Here is a 17,769-nt window from a genome sequence, read left to right on the forward strand (position 1 = left end):
TATATATATACTATTTTTTAATATCAATCATAGTGATTCTGATACTAAACCAATTTTGATCAACCCAAAAGACACACTCAAAGAATGATTCATGTTCTTTTCTTCTCCTTTCATAAGAGTATGTGGTACCCTCTTGGTTAGAACGGGAACTGAAGGGACTAGAAGAAGCCGAAAAGCAATTAACCAGACAAGTTAAGAAAGCTTCCAGGCCTAAAATGCAAACAACTTTCTCCCATCCGCATCGAAATCTAAACATTAACATGGACAATCTTTTAAGGCTGCACAAGGATTTGCTTATCATGGACAATCTAAAGATTGCTAGTTTATTTTATATTTTTGATGTGCATATAATACTATAGTTACTAGACGAATTTTGATCAAAATCAATCCAATAATTACAATCACATTAATACTATTCCACATTTGCAAATACAAAACTAAACACACTTCAAAAATTCCACTGTTAAGAGGGGGAGAAAAAAGAGTTATAGGAAATTCCAATTACTTATATTTCACCTAATGAAAATTCACAGAATAGAGCATATACTTTTCTTTCAGAGTTGAGAACAATGCTACATGTCTCTCTTGACAAGCTTGCTAAGAGTAACTATTCATTCTGTAAAAACTATAAGAAATTGTCTTGTATGAAAGCATTAGAAAACAGTGTCTGCATATGTTATCCTTTCTTTCAACAACAAACTAAGATAGCCATAATCTCAGTGCTTCGTTCCTGCTAGCGTCAAGGAGCTAGTTTCAACCAAGTAATTTCAGAGAAGCCAAGAATTAATTCTAGAAAGCAGAATCAACACAATATTATGGACGATCTTTTGCTTTTTCTAGTTTGCTATATGTTCTTGATGATGAATAAAACATTATTCGAGCATGTGGATTTATCTATATTTGAGTTTGGGTTTAAATTTGGAGGGAAACAATTTTAAGAAAAATGCTACCAACTTATTCTTTTAACTAAATTTAACCAAACATCTATCCTTAAGCATCTTACTTAATTCTCTATATTTTGTAAAGAACAACTTTTTTGTGGTATTACCATTGGCCTGTGAAATATTATGCAAAGGTTTTTCAGTGCTTGCATTCGATAGATAATAAGATTTAGAGAAGTTTGCATAGGAAGAGAAATACAGGAGAGCAATGAATGGGCAAAATTTTAAAATGGCATGCCTCAATTATTCGCTGCTACAAACTAGAACAAATTGAGATGGAGATTTTTAGTTTAAATTTTCTAAGAATTTAAGTAAATGCGAGTGAAAACGTTGCACGAATAAGTGCAATGCTCAACAGTCAAACAACAAGTTTTATTTATGAACAATATTGGAGAGAAAGCTGCTCTAAGAGCAAAATATGCTTCTTGCTCAGTGCTAACAATTAAAAACAAAATAGAGTAATTAAACCGCGATAATTGAATTAACTGAAAACATCTTACAACATCAAATTATAATTATAAGCCGGGTTGACAGCATATGGAATGCAATTCCTACCTTCCCCCTCAGAAACTAATAATGACAGAACCTTAGACCCAACAAAAAAAATTCAGCTACTTTGGTGGCTTTATTATGACATATTCCTAATATTTGCATTGTGCAATTAGAAGACATCAGGAGGGAAATGCCCTGGAAAGCGGTTGCTTTGTTGAGCTTGCTTCAAATGCATTGCCAAAGCATAGTTGTTCACCTACCAACAAAACCATGTAACTCAAGGTTATATTAGAATATACAAAGGCATGTTATCAAAGAGAAATTTAAATGAAATAATGAGATTAGTGTGAAATAGAGATAAAATTGATACTGACCTCAAGAGTTCTGATCTGTTCTTGATATTGAGATACTAACTGCTTCAAATGCTGCAACTCTTGGTTCTTTTCATCATAATCAGAAAAACGCTCATGCTGGATTCTAAACGCATTTTTGAAAGAATTTCTTTCCTTAATCAGCACCTGAATTTGCTCCTTTAGCAACAAATTCTCCTGAAAAGATATAAAAAGTTACTGTTATTTTTAACTGATAAGCATAATCTTCAGCATGCAATGTGTGTTTATTCAAAGAAAATCATAAAACAAATGTTATAATCTTCAGCATAGCAAGTTTCATCCTCTCCCATAGTGTTATGATCAATCATTAGTAACTGAATTAAGATGGGTATATACACATTACAGACAATAACACAAAAGTCATTTGCAAAAAAGTCAGGACCAATGTCCTCAGCCTGTGTCCACTATATATTCTTCCTGAAATGGACCAGTACTGAGTACTGATCAAGTGCTACTTCAATAGCAGCAAGTGGATAACATACAGTACAAAACTATTTGTCCCTTGCTAAGGGCATTCAATAAGTGAGATACTGTCATGCAAGATATAACATAATGCTTGGTAAACACGAAGCTTGAATGGTTCTATCACGAATACCTTCTGAACATTTGTTGCTTCAGCGCTTACACGGGCACTTATTGATTTCTCCAGAGCTTCCAGCATTCTAGCAGCTCGAGCTCTAGCATCATCAACACTAGTAGCAACCATCATTTCTCGTACGAAAAATTCGACCCATTCTGCACCATCTTTAGGAAGGTTGTCCACTGCAGGCAAGTTATCAGAAGCAGAAGCAGAAGCAAGCCCATCATCTTCCAACTTATCTGCAAAGATTAACCACTAAACTTTTGACAACTAACTCAATTCAAGGATATGTAAAAGCAGAATCCTTTTCCCTAATAATTCAATATTCAATAAACTAAACATTCAATTTCAGATGAAAATGATACCTGTATCCGCATTAACTTCAACTTGTGGTTCTTCAGCAGTTCCAGTATTTCCATGAGTAGTCCCCAAGCAAAGCTCGTTCAGCCTCTTGATGGCAGCATCTAGATCATTGCCACATTCCTCAAGTGCTCTCTCTAGAACCTATAAGTAAAAGCAGAATCACATATTCAAAATTTGAAGATCATCAACCCATGATCATCACAAGTATACAGCTCATGCTCATTCAAAATCCAAAACAGATAGTTTTCTTCTTAATCTAGCAATCACTTCTCTTGAAAAATTAATAAAACAAGTCAAATAAACCGATACGCAGTTCAAATTATCGCATCACCATCACTAGCTGAAGGGAAACGTTTTAACCAAGAAGCAAAATAAATTTTTGAAAAAAATTAAAAACTGGAAATAGAAAAATATCCTGAAATTAAAACTCAATTAGAAAATAGTAGGTTACATCAAAAAGGGGAAGAAAACTCATGATACTGAAAAGAAAAATACCAGATCATCCATGTGAGGGAAAAAGGTTCGAAGGTGATCAATGAGAGAAGGAGGAGCGAATCGAATCGGTGATGAATAACGGAGCTTCTTGGAGAGCGGCGGCGAAGGGGGAAGTTCTTCGAAGAAAGATCTCTTGCTTCCGCACACGGCAGCAGACATCGTTCAAAATTCCGATCGTGGTTTCCCCGCTCGGTAATTCAGCTCCCCCAAAAATCAATTAACCCCCAATTTCAATTTCGATTGGAATAAAAAAGATATCGAATAATGGTTGTAGGGTTAGGGTTCGAAGAACAAAACGACGAATCCCGATTAAAATTGAATAGACAGAAAGGGGTTTTAGATTAAGTGCGGAAGAGAAAAGATTGGAAGTTGATCGACAACAACTCCTGTCGGAAAAAGATTATCTACGACATAATATTCAATTTGGTTCTTGAATTTAGATTCGAACCTTAATTTAGTCTTTAAAATTTTAATTGCCTCTATTTAATTCTCGAAGTTTATAAACATACCTCATTAATTTCTAAGACTATTTTTAGTATAAAGATAGAACACTGTTGTAAACTATCACATGTCACGTTAAAATTTATAAAATGATGCAGTTTTGGTTTTGACATTTAAATAGCTAAAAAACGATATTGTATTACTTATTTTGTTAGGTAAAATTTTAATAAACACCATTTAAAATGTTATTTTTAGATTATTTAAGTGTCAAAATCAAAACAACATTATTTTAATAAAGTTTAGTGTGGCATCCGACTGTCACAATAGTGTTCCGTTAGTTGAAAATTGTTTTAAGGACTAATATGAGTTATGTTCACAAAATTAGGGGATTAAATAGAGGCAATTAAAATTTTTGAGACTAAATTAAAATTTGTGTGTAAATTTAGGGACCAAATTAAATATTATCTCGATTAATTGGGAAAAATAAAATACTTTCGTGGAAACTAATTTTGTATTAAAAGATTGTTTGTAGATTTGATCTATTTTTTATCAAAACATTTAAATTATTATAATGTGTATGAAAATTAAGCAAACTTCTATGTTTAATCTTTTTTTTATATATTTTTTAAATTTTTACACAAATATATCCTTAAATTAATTACCTTTTTAAATGGAGGCGATGCACTCTACTAAAAATAACATATTGTTATATAAATTTGGCATTAAAATTCATTTTATTATATAATTAAAGCTATTAATTTAGTATAAAGATGATAATAAATAGAATAAAATAAAGTTTAGACTTAATTTTAATTTTATTTATGGGTTAATTTTTTTATTAAATTTAATCGTACTTTATTTATAGGTTTATATTTTATACCATGTCAATTCTAATTCTATCTGATCGAATATTCACGAATCATAAAAAAATACAATATTTAATAATATGATAAAGATCTTGAGATTGTGATATAATATTTATATACCACAGAATAGATTTGACTTTTATATATACAAAAATATTAAACTTTTAATTGAAGATCTTGATTTAATGATTAAATTAAAATTTTTTTATGTGAATGAAAAATTACTATTCGATACTTATTCCTAATATATTTTTAATATAATATAACTGCTCTACACTCAACTCTCTTAGTAGCATATCACTCTACTGAACGAATTGAATCGAATTGGATATTTATAAAAAAAATTATATATGAAAATCTATGGAAAATATTTCAACCTTAATTGAAATAAAAAAAAAAAGCGTTGCCACCCCAATCATTGTCTCATCAAAATTATTTGTTCATACATGTAGAAAATTAAAAAGAGAAAAAAATTACAGCAGAGCGTTATTATATTCTAGAATAGATCAAATCTATGAATTTTCCCATAAATTTTAGTTGAAATTATGCTATTGGCATTATTTATCATCAAAACTTCTTATCAATACTCAACAATTATGAGTTTATGAGTTTATGTCCCTTTAGTAGTGGAAAGTTGGCAATAATATCAATAGTATTTTGTTAACTACTTGATTAGTTTATGAGCATCAAGATTTGACATACCTGGCCTCTAATTGCAAAATTGTCAACCTGTTCTCCCAGCTATTCCAAAGATCTTTGGCAAGGTAAACTATATTTTTAGTCTCTAATATTTATAAGAATTTTTTAAAATATTCATGACATTTTAATTTACATCTATTATTTTTTCTGTTAATATTTGACATAAATTTAATTATATTCCTATAAGTTAATTATATATGCCAAAATATAAAAATGATTACAACTTTTTTTTAAATTTAGGACAATTTTAAACTAGAAAAAATCTAGGGAGCCAGTAACTTTATTAAATTTTGGCCAGCATATAACCAGTAAAGAAAAGTAAATCATTGGATGAAATCTCACAGCAATCTTACATCATTAAAATTATCATTAATAACTATTTGATGGTTACAAATCACAAAAGTTGTTGGTCCTAACATTCATCTTTTAAACTATATTAACAAATAAAAATATATGGATATAATTAAGACTTATTCAAATGTTGTGGGTAAAATTGAAATGTTATAAGCATTATTTAAAATTCTTGCAAACATTGAGGATGTAAAATATTTTACCTATATAGTAATTATAGTATCAGCCTCAAATGATCTTTTAAAATTTGTGTACTAATTAAATTCGTCTCTCAAATTTTAATGAATCCAAATATTTTTTAACCTATCTTTCTTTCTGTTTTTTTTTAATCTTGTACCGTTCTTTTTTTTGGGTGACAATCTTGTCCGTTTATTCATGTTAATTTGCAATATTAAATTTCACTGTTAGATTTAATAAAACAATATTTTTGTGATAATTATTATCAATATAGGTCAAAGTGACAAAGTGTGTTATGAGGAATATTGCCTAAGAATCAAAATAATGTATGTTAGATAATTTGAGACATTAATTTAATTCAATGAAAACCTAAAAAATAATTTATTTAATTTACTAAAAATAAAGTTTAAGATTTAAGAAACGAATTTGGACATTTATTCTTTTAAAAAAAAATGATCACGCAAAAATTGACGTTGAAAAACAAAAAAGTGGGTCCCAGATGTGTTATTTTGAAATTTGCAAACAGCTGTACTTCAAAAATTCAGCTTCACAAGGAAGAAGAAAGAACAACAACAAATATCATAGATTCTTCTGCATAATCAAGCGCATGATTCTCTCACAAACTTTGATCAATTTCTGATAGCAAAAAGAACGCGTTTTTCATAATCACTCTTTCTCTCTCATAATTTTCTGCTGCAACGCCTTCTTTCAACACTGAAACCAAGTTAGGCACAGAACCGAATCATCGAATAGATAACGATAGCTTTGAGCTTTGATAATTGAGGACCAGCAACAACACTGGAATTGGTTGGCTGGGTCGGTTTCAAGTTCGGATTTTTTGTTCGCTTGCTTTCTGGGTTTTGGTGCTGAGAGAGTTATGGCTCTTTGGTTATGCTGCGGAAATGGGTATGAGAGTAAAATTCGTTAATCTATTGTTATGAATAACTCTTCCTTGTTACAATTTTTTTTATTGTTATTATTACTACTATGTTTTTGGGGGTTGTTTAGGGTCATAATTTTGCTTATTGTGACTTGAAGGCTTTGTTTGAATTTTGAAAGTGAAAAAGGGAAATTTGAAGAAAACTAATATTAGAGATGGTTTTGGATTCTAGGTTTCTGATTCCATGGATTAGTAAAGATAGTTTTGAGTAGGAAGATCCATTGAAGATTATGTTGTTAGGTAGAGGCAGAATCGATAGAGGCAAAAATAATAGAGTGGAGGTTTGACTTTTGAGTGTTAGTGAATTCACCATATATGCAATGATTAAATTTTCTGATTCTGATTCTGGGCACAAAAGGTGCTTGTTTCATTAATCCGGAGAATTCTTAGAGTACATAATTTCTTTAGGTGGATTATTGATGTTGGAGTCTCTTATTGTGCAGCAAGAAACGAGGGAAAGAACACGCGACGTGGCGTGTGTTTTCTTTGAAGGAATTACAGTCTGCTACAAATAATTTTAACTATGATAACAAGCTTGGAGAAGGGGGCTTTGGCAGTGTGTATTGGGGCCAACTTTGGGACGGATCGCAAGTAAGGACTACATTCTTTTCTATTGTTGTTGTTGTTGTTGTTATTTTGTCAAAAAGTTCATGCAATATATGCCTTCTTATTGTGGTGAATGTGAATCTTGGTTTGGCAGTGTTAATTGTGGTTGCCAACTCATGCTGTGAATTTGTTACTTGTATAGTAATTTCACAGCAATCTCGTGTGTGATGATCTAATTGTCTGACTTGTTGCTTTATCCATGGACTTTGCTTTATAAAATTTCATGCATCGATCTTACATCACAATAAGTAAAGATCATTCTTTCATTGATGAAAGGATCATATTTTGAGGGACATGCAAAGAATAATTTTTTTTCTCTCTCGATCTTATTAGGGATTGAAGTGCATGGATTTAGAAACTGAGAATCCCCCTTTTGGCTGAACCTATTTTTCCATTGAAGCAATCCTTCAATGTGATTAGACTTGCTTTTGTAACATGATACCAGATGAGTCTTGAATGGTAGGCATTTTTTATTTGCGTGCCTTAGCAGATTCTTAGCACTTCTAGGATTTGATTTGACTTTATAATGTGATTTATAGAATAGAAAATGTTATCAGCATTTTGAGGAGCCAATGATGCATGAATCTCTGATCAAAATATTTTACCTAGTGGATGTGAATTCAAGTTATTGAAAAAGATGTTGATCCAAATATCTTAACTATATTACCATTTTTCCGTTTCAAAGTTCTTAACATTCTGCTTTGACTTTTGATCCCTATAAAGTTGTTGCTATGTTGATCTGTGTACACTTGCAGATCGCAGTCAAGAGATTGAAAGTTTGGAGCAACAAAGCTGACATGGAATTTGCCGTTGAAGTTGAAATATTGGCAAGAGTTCGGCACAGGAATCTTCTTAGTCTACGTGGCTATTGTGCTGAAGGGCAGGAACGGTTGATTGTATATGATTATATGCCGAATCTGAGCTTGCTCTCTCATCTACATGGATCGCACTCGTCAGAATGCCTTCTTGATTGGAAACGGCGGATGGATATTGCAATTGGATCTGCTGAGGGGATTGTGTGAGTAAAAACCTAGTTTTGATCCCTCTTTTTTTGTTTTTAGTCCATGTCGCTACATAATTTTGATTATTATATCAAAAGCTTTGGTCTTAATATCTACAAACATTTGTAGAATTTCGGAGTCTTTATAATATGGCAACTTAACATTGGCTCTAGATGATATCATGAGAGTGGTAACTAATTTAATAATAGAAAATGAGTTTCCAAGAGTAAACTAAAAACTTTAGATGGGCCAAAATAAAAATAACACGTTTATAGGGATTAAAAACATAGTTATACCTTATACTATTGTTTAATCCTAAATGTTATAACTTTCAGATATCTTCACCACCAAGCAACACCGCATATCATCCACAGGGATATCAAGGCAAGCAACGTTTTGCTAGACTCGGATTTCCAGGCCCGGGTTGCTGATTTTGGTTTTGCTAAGTTGATACCTGATGGTGCAACGCACGTGACTACAAAAGTTAAGGGTACCCTCGGATACCTCGCCCCAGAATACGCCATGTTAGGCAAAGCAAATGAGAGTTGTGATGTCTATAGTTTTGGTATTCTCCTTCTAGAACTTGCTAGCGGCAAGAAACCAATTGAAAAGCTTAGTTCGGCAGTTAAGCGGCCAATAGTTGATTGGGCACTGCCATTGGTATGCGAAAGGAAATTTAGTGAACTCGCTGATCCACGACTAAACGGTGAGTATGTGGAGGAAGAGCTTAAAAGGGTTGTTTTTACTGCGCTGATATGCGCTCAAAATCAACCTGAGAAGAGACCTACCATGCTTGATGTCGTTGAACTGCTAAAGGGAGAATCTAAAGACAAAATTTCTCAGATAGAGAATAGTGAATTATTCAAAAGCCATCCAGCCGTAGAAAACAGTGATCCGAAATCTGGGACCGAAGATGACGGTTCAGACTTAATCTTGGAGGTAAAAGAATCAAAACATGACTTGAAAGAGAATACCGGTGAATGATGCTCTAATAAAGGAAAGAACAAAAAAAAAGGGAAGTTGGTGATATATCAAATACAAGTTGTGAAGTTAGGATGAAGTTGGTCTAATGTGAATTTGGCTTTACTTGAAAATAGGTTTCTCCCTCTCTCTTCCATTGTCAAGTGTTTGAGAATTGAGATTGTTATGGCTTGTCCAGGTATTGATTTGAATTTGATGAAGTGATGTCTGTGTAGTATGCTAGACATTTTGTGGAATGTATGTCATGTCAGTTACCTTTATTGTTTACTATTCTATTGTCAATATTCTTTGAAAATTTTCTTTGTAGCATCTTGAATTCTTGAGCATTCTCAGTAATTTACCAAGTTATGGCAAATATGGGAGTAACTACTAATAAACATAATCATGACAGAATTTTAGTTGACAAAAGGGCCAACATGGCTGATGTCTGCTTGTATTTTTAGAGACTATGAATTTTAACATGACAACAACAAACATAAGAAAAGCAGAATCCAGCTCAAGGGTGATGTTATGACTTATGAAGCTTTAGGGTGGATAGCAAACCATGTTTGGATGAATGTAAGAACAAGACCAAGAGTGGCAGCAAACAAGGCGATGATGGTCCATGGCGAGCGAAAAAAGGTGTTAGAGGCCTCTCCCATCCAAGACAGCATTATGATCCTGCCTCGTTTGGACTTAAAATGTGAATTGATCTGGTCTCTAACGTGGCCGAACAATGGTGTCTCAGGCACAAGAATGCTGTCCATCTTATTAAACAGATCTGCTACTTCTTTGTCACTGGCAAGTTCATTGATAATTATGTCAGCTAATCTGAGTTCCTTCACATTCATGAAGACTAAAAATGAGCTGATCTCGAAGTGGTTTCGAAAATCAGGACACATATCATAGGCTACAAGGTTGAGGAAGATATGAGCCGTTGAGCCATCCACTATGAGTTTTGGAAGGTGCAGCATCCCATCTTTGAAGCTAGGGAAGACTGAGTTGTTGTCGGAAAGTTTTCTGGCACGAATCCCGGCTGCCTTGAGCTCCCGTATGGTCCCAATTCGATATTTCCTGAGGTGCAGGGATCTCCTCTTGTTGTTGATATCCTTATACAATGTGTGTTGGTCTCTCATTAAGAGGGCCCTTCCTCGTCATCATCTCCTTCCACGGCTACCTTCACTTCTTCATTCTTTCTTTTCTTTCTCGGAAGCTTGGGTGCTGACTCTGTTGGGTTTTTCTCTCCTTTATGAGGTCTAAGTCCAACATTTTGAGGGTGTCTCTTTGCATCTGTTGTGGCACAACCCTAATCAGATTTTGGGGGTGATTGAGAGGTAGAGAGAATAGCCACCAAAGAGAGAAAGAAAGGGGAAAACAGAATTTCCGTTTTTTCCCAAAGTAGTAAATTTCAAATGGTAGTTTCTCAGTTGTTCACCGTTGGATCAGTTTGAAATTTAAACTGTGTGTTCCTCTCATCTTGTTCTTCATTCTGGTCGGTGGAGATGTTGATTGGAGATTTGCAGTAGGAGAAATTGGCTTCGCAAGGGAGAAATTATGTTTCCCGTTTTTACACGGAACAGCAATCTTTGAACGGCAGTTTCTTATTCTTTCACCGTTGGATCGACGTGAAATTTGAATTGTAGATTCTTCACATCTTGTTCTTCATTCTGAAAGGTGGAGATTTTAATTGGAGGTCTGCAGAGAGAGAAATTGGCTTCGACAGAAGCTCATCTTCTTGCTTCTCATACATGAGCTTTGGTGCTTTGATGTTTTGGCTGGTTATATGCACGTTTTTGTGCTTTGTTTGAGACTCTCTTGTATCTCATTTGATTATAGTGGAGCTATTTCATTAGTCTGGACGACCCGTGGTTTTTACCTCTCACATTGAGGGAGTTTTCCACGTTAAAATCTCGGCGTATTCTTATTATTGTTTTACTTGCTATATTTGCTTGTTATAGTTGCTGCCATATTGTGTTGTGAGTGCTTCTATATTATTCTTGTGTTGGACATTTGTATCATTTCCGCTGTTAGGCTCTTTCAGACTCAATACCATGAACATGGAGGAAGTTGTGGAGGCATTTTTCGAGCCTCTGGTCGTCGTTGCACAAGACCCTGAGCCATGGGAAGGGAATTTGGTTGTTCAAGATAAGCAAATCCTGGTGCACTCGTACAAGCTTGTCCATTGCTGTCCATGCATCCTTATATGGCTTTCCTTGAAGAGTATCTATTTTGGCTAGATGAATTGGACCGATTGAGATGATTTGTGCCTCATAATATTTTCTAAACTCCACCCTTTCAGCCATGTACTGTGGAATTCTGTGTATTTTTGGACTTGAATCTGAAACTTTGTTAACATCTCTGCTTGAGTGCTTCCTGTGATATTTTATGTGATTCACTCTTCCTACGAACCAATCATCCGTGTTCTCTTTTTGGAATTCCCAAGAACTATCATGTTCTTCTTGGAAATCCATTCTTGGAAGCACACAAAGAAAGCAGAGATTAATTAGAACTAACTAGGATACACCGTACACAGTTTCATCTGATCTGCCATTAAAATATGGAATGAGAACTCCATAACCAATGATGTTTCTGTTCATTTTGCTTTCTAAGTCAAGCACCCTCAAAGTTTTTGATTTTGTGTTTTTAATTGAAGCATGCCACAAGCTTTGGATCCCTTCTCATCCATCTTCTAAGAAATTACCATGTGAACTTTATGTTCAATCAATCAACTTGCCACTAGTAATCAACTCCATTCAATATTTTAATTACCAGCCAATACTTTTTTTAAATACATTATATTAAAATTCGGCTTTGCTAGATAGACAATAGAGAATCTAAACAACATGAATAACGAGCTGAAAATTTAGCCAAATAAAATAAAATAAAAACACTCCACTCGAATTACCCAACCAAAAAATCTCATTCGATAATTCAAAAATTTTAATCATCTATTATACCATAACTTATCAAACCACCAACTTTTCCCCCCAAAACCTTCATCAACACTTAAAAATAACCATCCATAAAAATAATCATTCGCATACCTAGTGAATTGAACATATATCATATTTTAATTGTATATAATTAAATTAATTCTAATCGAATAACCGTCCACATAAAAATTAAAATAATCATTCGGCATATTATGAGTTAACCACAACAAAGTAGAAACAGGAAAGAGAGGGAGGATGCTCCGGTGTCGGTGATCGGCAATGTTGCAAATCACGAGAAGAGAGGTGGTACCGTAGTAACCAAAAAAGATGGAAAAAAAAAGAGAAAAAAGAAGAGCACATGGAGGCACAAGTCCCTTCTTAAATATTCCTTGTCTCTCTTCTCCTCTCCCTCCACTCTCCCTTCTCTCTTTCACTCTCTTTTCATTTCTTTCCAAAAAAATAAAATTTAAAACTTTTTTTCCTTCCCTTCCCAATTATATTTTCTCATCTCTTCTTTATCTCTTCTCATTGCAACCAACTATCTAATATCATCAAATTCACCTTCATCATCTTACTTCTTTTTTTTATTCTATCTCTATTTATTCAGAATCTTATGTTCTCAAATCTTTCAAATCATAGAATTTCAACTTAATAAGTGAAAGAAGCGTTCAACTTTTGAGTTCTAGTTATTATGGAGGCTTCAAATAATTCTTTGACTCAATAATTAGCTATCTCCGACTTTTGTTATCCCTATATTTATGGGTATGCATAAATCCGAATTAGGGTTATTAAAGTTAGAAAGTTTGGGACTTTTGTTAAATTGAATAAGATTTTGTTAATTGACAATATTGTTAGCTTACAAATATTATTATTGTCATATTTTAGAGTTGTAAAATTATTGGACATCAATTGGTAGTTCGATGGTGCGCTCAGAGTTGCTTCCGGTTTTTTAGAACCAAGTTGTGAGTGGATATTATGTCTATAATTATTTTTAAGTGTATTATTATCAACATATTAAATTGAATAATTATTTTTAGAGTTTGAAAATATTTTATTATTATGACTTTTGAATTTTTGAAATAAATATTGATTTGTGAAACTTATAATTTTATAAAAATACACACGAGATGATATTTATATAATTTGTAAAGCATACATATTTTTTTACTTGACTTTATTAAACGTTAACTAAATTTTAGTATGCATTCTTATATATATTTGATTAGTAATATATTATAAGTGATTTGGTTTGGGAGGCTCTGACTAAAAAATCGTAGTTAACGGTGGTTATGACATTAATTTAGATGCATCTAACTCAAACCTCAGCTAGCAGGAGTGTTGTTAGCCCAACGTATAGGTCGTACGTTGAATCTTTTATACCGTATGGGCGCACTAGAGGAAATGACTATCTTAGAGGTTGAGTCGCCGTAAGTGTGTAATATTTGATTTGATTTGACTTCTGGAATGAGAACTCCAATTTCATTTCATCTGCTTAACTATTTATCTATTTGTTTACATAATTAATTAATATGAATTTCTTATCTTTAAAAAGAAATATAACTTTTAAAGTAAAATTTGTATTGTCTCGTGTGGGTTATAGATATAATGTTTGCTCACTGAGTTGCAAAACTCACCCTATTATATTTTCATGTTTTTCAGATACAGGTGTCGTTCTAGGTTCCATTTCACCCACCCCACGATAGATCTTATTCATTTCGATAAGTCATTCTTCTTTCCAAAGACTATGTGATATGTAATGGAACTTTCATGCAAAAACCTAGAGTTTATTAGTGCTCCATATGTCACAGGGAGAGTCTTTGTGTGGGTTATGTTATTTTGAATCTCAAACTATTTAGATAGTAATTATGACTTAGTTATGTAAAACATATGGATTTAACTATATACTTTAGTTATCAACTTAATATATATGATGTGACTTTTGATATGTTGGGTTGTGGATATGATTGGAATATGTTGTTGTCTTTGGAAATAGATATTTACTATCGATATAGGAAGATAATATTAAAGTTGGAAAGATTCTAAGAATAGAGGAGATTTTGTCCATTTTTTTTGAAAATTTGGTCGTTCGACTTGCTAAGGGACTTGTCCCTTAAGCGCCAGTCATGACTTGGTTTGGACTATGACAGGTACGGCGGTCGGACGGCGTTGCTGCGAATAGCGAGGGAGGGTTTATTGCGGTGGTCGGACAGCGCAGCTACCAACACGAGGGAGAGGGACTACGATAGTTGTCTTTGCTGCTGCGAATTGTAGAGTGAAAAAGGATTGCAATGGTCGGGCGACACTACTACAAATCGCAAAGTGGGGTGGGCTGCGACGTTTGGCGGTGGCTACGGCGCGCGAGGAGCAAGCCGTAATGGTGGACGGCATTCAGCGATGCTGCACCTTACGGTGGTTGAAGCTATGACGTCGTTTTCGTTGTAGCGTAATAGAAGGAGAAAACGTGAGTTGGAAGAGGAAGAGAGTTGAGATGGAATAAGAATGTGATGTGACGGAAAAAATTACGTTACCTAACCCTAATAATTTAAATTTAAAAATTGATTATTCTAATAAATTAAAAATCTAGTTTTAATAATTAATTTAACTTTTATTTTTTAAATCGTTGTTCACGTTATTTAATATTTTTATTTTTATATTCCTAATAAATAAATAAATATCATGTGTGGATTTTACTACCTTGACTTAAGAATTATTAAATACTCAATTTATCAACTTCTTTATTTTAGAGGAGCTTGATTCATATCTATCTGTCCGATAACATGTAATCATTGAATACTTGGCCCCATTGAGGCATAAGGGAAAGCAATAAGAATAGAAATGATCCCTTTACTAGTTTTGCAATCTAATTAAGAAAAGCTTAAAGTTAATAGTGTCAATTTAGTCCAAATTTTAGGCTAATCTTTAACCCTCCAAAATAATTTTAATTCACATCTCTAAAAATTATAAAATAATATTTTGTGAGTCATTTTTAATTAAGTCCTCCCAACAAAAATTAAAATAGAATTGACCTTACCAATCCTAAAAATTCTATATTCTATATCCTGTCTCTTTGTTGGGACTTCTTCCCAACCAGCATTTATATTTCAAATATTCTTATTACTATAGAGTATTTACAAATTAATATATTAATATAAAATATAAACTACCGTTTACGGTTTAATTCTTTCTCTAACGGTTGTGTACCTATATATATATTTTATGAATGATTGTTAATGATGGTGATTTCATTGCATTTTGCAAGCATGAGGGTATTCAGAGGCAATTCACAGTTGCATATATACACCTCAGCAAAATGGTGTTGTAGAGCGGATGAACAGAACTCTACTAGAAAGAACTCGAGCTATATTGCGAACTGCAGGATTAGCCAAGTCCTTTTGGACAGAAGCAGTCAAAACAGTCTGTTACGTGATTAACAGATCACCGTCAACAGCAATTGGGTTGAAAAATCAAATGAAAATGTGGCAAGGTAAGCCATCTGATTATTCTTCTATCCATATATTTGGAAGTCCTATTTATGTGATGTTCAATACCCAAGAAAGAACAAAGCTTGATCCTAAATTAAGAAAGTATATCTTCTTGGATTATGCTGACAATGTAAAGAGGTATCGTTTGTGAGACCCCACTGTCCACAAATTTATTGTCAGTAGAGATGTTATATTTGTTGAAATGAGTTACAAAAGGAGAAAGAAAACAACAATAGCACTGAAGAAACTACTTCAATATACATGACTGATAAGTCTAGAGAAAAGGACTCTTCTAAAGCAGAACCTGAGCAAGTTGTACAAGAACCAGCTGAATCTTGCAAAACAACACGAGAATTGAGAAAACCATAATGGCATGCCGACTATGTCATGACCTTCCATGATGAATATTGTTTTGTTATTGAAGATGGAGAACCATCAACATTTCAAAAGGTTGTTGAAAGTCCATATTTTTCTTTATGGATGATAGCCATGCAAGAAGAAATAGAAGCACTACGTAGAAACAAGACGTGGGAGCTTATCCCACTCCCGGACAGAAAGAAAGCAATTGGTAACAAATGGGTTTACAAAATAAAGTGTGACAATCACAACCAGATAGAACGTTATCATGCAAGATTGGTGGTGAAGGGATTTTCTCATAAAGAAGGTATTGATTTCAATGAAATTTTTTCTTCAGTAGTTAGAATTTCTACAATAAGAATAGTTCTTGCTATATGTGATGTGTATGACTTACATCTAGAGCAACTAGATGTAAAGACTGTCTTTCTTCATGGTGAACTTGAAGAAGAAATATATATGCTCCACCAGAAGGCTTTGAAGAATCAGGAAAAGAAAACTTAGTTTGCAAGTTAATCAAATCTCTATACGGCTTAAAGCATGCGCCAAGATGTTGGTACAAGAGATTTGATTCCTTCATTATTAGCCTTGATTACAACAGACTTCAGTCAGACCATTGTGTTTATTACAGGAGGTCTAGTAATGATGATTTCATCATTCTGCTGTTATACGTGGATGACATGTTGGTGATAGGCCCCAACAAAGATCGTATCCAGGAATTAAAGACTCAGTTGGCTAGAGAGTTCGATACGAAGGTGTTGAGTTAATAAATTAACTAAAGTAATTAATGATGACAAACATTATTTTATTGGGCAAATTAACTAATTAGTGTTGCTTATTTCTGATTAAATATTGCATGCCAAAACTCATTGTTCCAGCAGCCCAATACGATGAAAATAAAACCAAGGTTCTGAAAACCGAACCGATCATCGAACCGCTTTAGTTACTGGTTCACTGGTTCATAGGTTCAACCGTTTCGACCGTGGTTGAACCGAAAAAACCGTTTTATAATAAAATAATAATTAAAATGTAAATAAGCACATGAAAATATAATTATAGTCTAATCTAAACTTTAAAATATCATTCAAATTAAAAGTACTACATAAACCAAATGTTATAATCTCATTCAAATACAAATTCAAAGTTCAAAAGTCCTCAAACAACCAATCAAACCCAATAATCTCAGAATTATTTTCAGCATTATTATTCCTAGGTAGGTCTTGATTGATACTTTCTTCCATACCTAAATATTACCAGCAATCCAACCCAATAATCTCAACTCTCAATTTCACAATAAATGAACAAACATCATCCAAAATCCAAAATCAGAGTATACAAAGTTACAAACAAGTAACAACTAAACAAGTACAACATCTCAGGTTCAATAAAATTTTTTGTTTACAAAATTAGAATTCAGTTCATCAGAGTTCAGTTCATCAGAATCAATGAAATCCCAAAATTATTTCATAACAGTTTCAGAGAGTAGAGACTCAGAGTTCAGTTCATCAGAGCATAGTTCATCAGAATCAATGAAATCAAAAAATAAATTCAGAACAGTTTCAGAATCAAAATCAGAGTTCAGTTCATCAGTTCAGTTCATCATAGCACAGTTCATCAGAATCAATGAAATCAAAAAATAAATTCAGAACAGTTTCAGAATCAAAATCAGAGTTCAGTTCATCAGTTCAGTTCATCA

At 33.2% G+C, this 17,769-nt stretch overlaps 2 protein-coding genes across 2 annotated transcripts; one reads left to right on the plus strand and one right to left on the minus strand.

Moving 5' to 3' along the window:
- Nucleotides 1-1,397: 1,397 nt before the first annotated feature.
- LOC107472682 (uncharacterized) lies at nucleotides 1,398-3,630 on the minus strand. The gene is made up of 5 exons (XM_016092185.3): nucleotides 3,264-3,630; nucleotides 2,771-2,909; nucleotides 2,421-2,644; nucleotides 1,808-1,981; nucleotides 1,398-1,689 (listed from the first exon to the last, which is right to left on the minus strand). Exons 1-5 carry the CDS (start codon nucleotides 3,420-3,422, stop codon nucleotides 1,603-1,605), a joined length of 783 nt encoding a protein of 260 aa, XP_015947671.1. The 5' UTR covers nucleotides 3,423-3,630; the 3' UTR covers nucleotides 1,398-1,602.
- Nucleotides 3,631-6,345: 2,715 nt separating this feature from the next.
- On the plus strand, nucleotides 6,346-9,620 carry LOC107472683 (PTI1-like tyrosine-protein kinase At3g15890). Its single transcript, XM_016092186.3, has 4 exons — nucleotides 6,346-6,703; nucleotides 7,181-7,328; nucleotides 8,099-8,361; nucleotides 8,680-9,620. Exons 1-4 carry the CDS (start codon nucleotides 6,675-6,677, stop codon nucleotides 9,326-9,328), a joined length of 1,089 nt encoding a protein of 362 aa, XP_015947672.1. The 5' UTR covers nucleotides 6,346-6,674; the 3' UTR covers nucleotides 9,329-9,620.
- Nucleotides 9,621-17,769: the final 8,149 nt, after the last annotated feature.

This window comes from Arachis duranensis, chromosome 2 (genome assembly GCF_000817695.3).
Source record: "Arachis duranensis cultivar V14167 chromosome 2, aradu.V14167.gnm2.J7QH, whole genome shotgun sequence".
NCBI classification, from domain to species: Eukaryota; Viridiplantae; Streptophyta; class Magnoliopsida; order Fabales; family Fabaceae; genus Arachis; species Arachis duranensis.

Excerpts from the sequence above, each read along its gene's own strand:
- LOC107472682 (XM_016092185.3), bottom strand. The coding sequence starts at position 3,422 with ATGTCTGCTGCCGTGTGCGGAAGCAAGAGATCTTTCTTCGAAGAACTT. Across the intron at positions 2,910-3,263 it reads TCCCTCACATGGATGATCTG|GTTCTAGAGAGAGCACTTGA; the intron begins GTATTTTTCTTT and ends TTTTACTTATAG. Across the intron at positions 1,690-1,807 it reads AACAGATCAGAACTCTTGAG|GTGAACAACTATGCTTTGGC; the intron begins GTCAGTATCAAT and ends TTTTGTTGGTAG.
- LOC107472683 (XM_016092186.3), top strand. The coding sequence starts at position 6,675 with ATGGCTCTTTGGTTATGCTGCGGAAATGG. Across the intron at positions 7,329-8,098 it reads AACTTTGGGACGGATCGCAA|ATCGCAGTCAAGAGATTGAA; the intron begins GTAAGGACTACA and ends GTACACTTGCAG. Across the intron at positions 8,362-8,679 it reads GGATCTGCTGAGGGGATTGT|ATATCTTCACCACCAAGCAA; the intron begins GTGAGTAAAAAC and ends TATAACTTTCAG.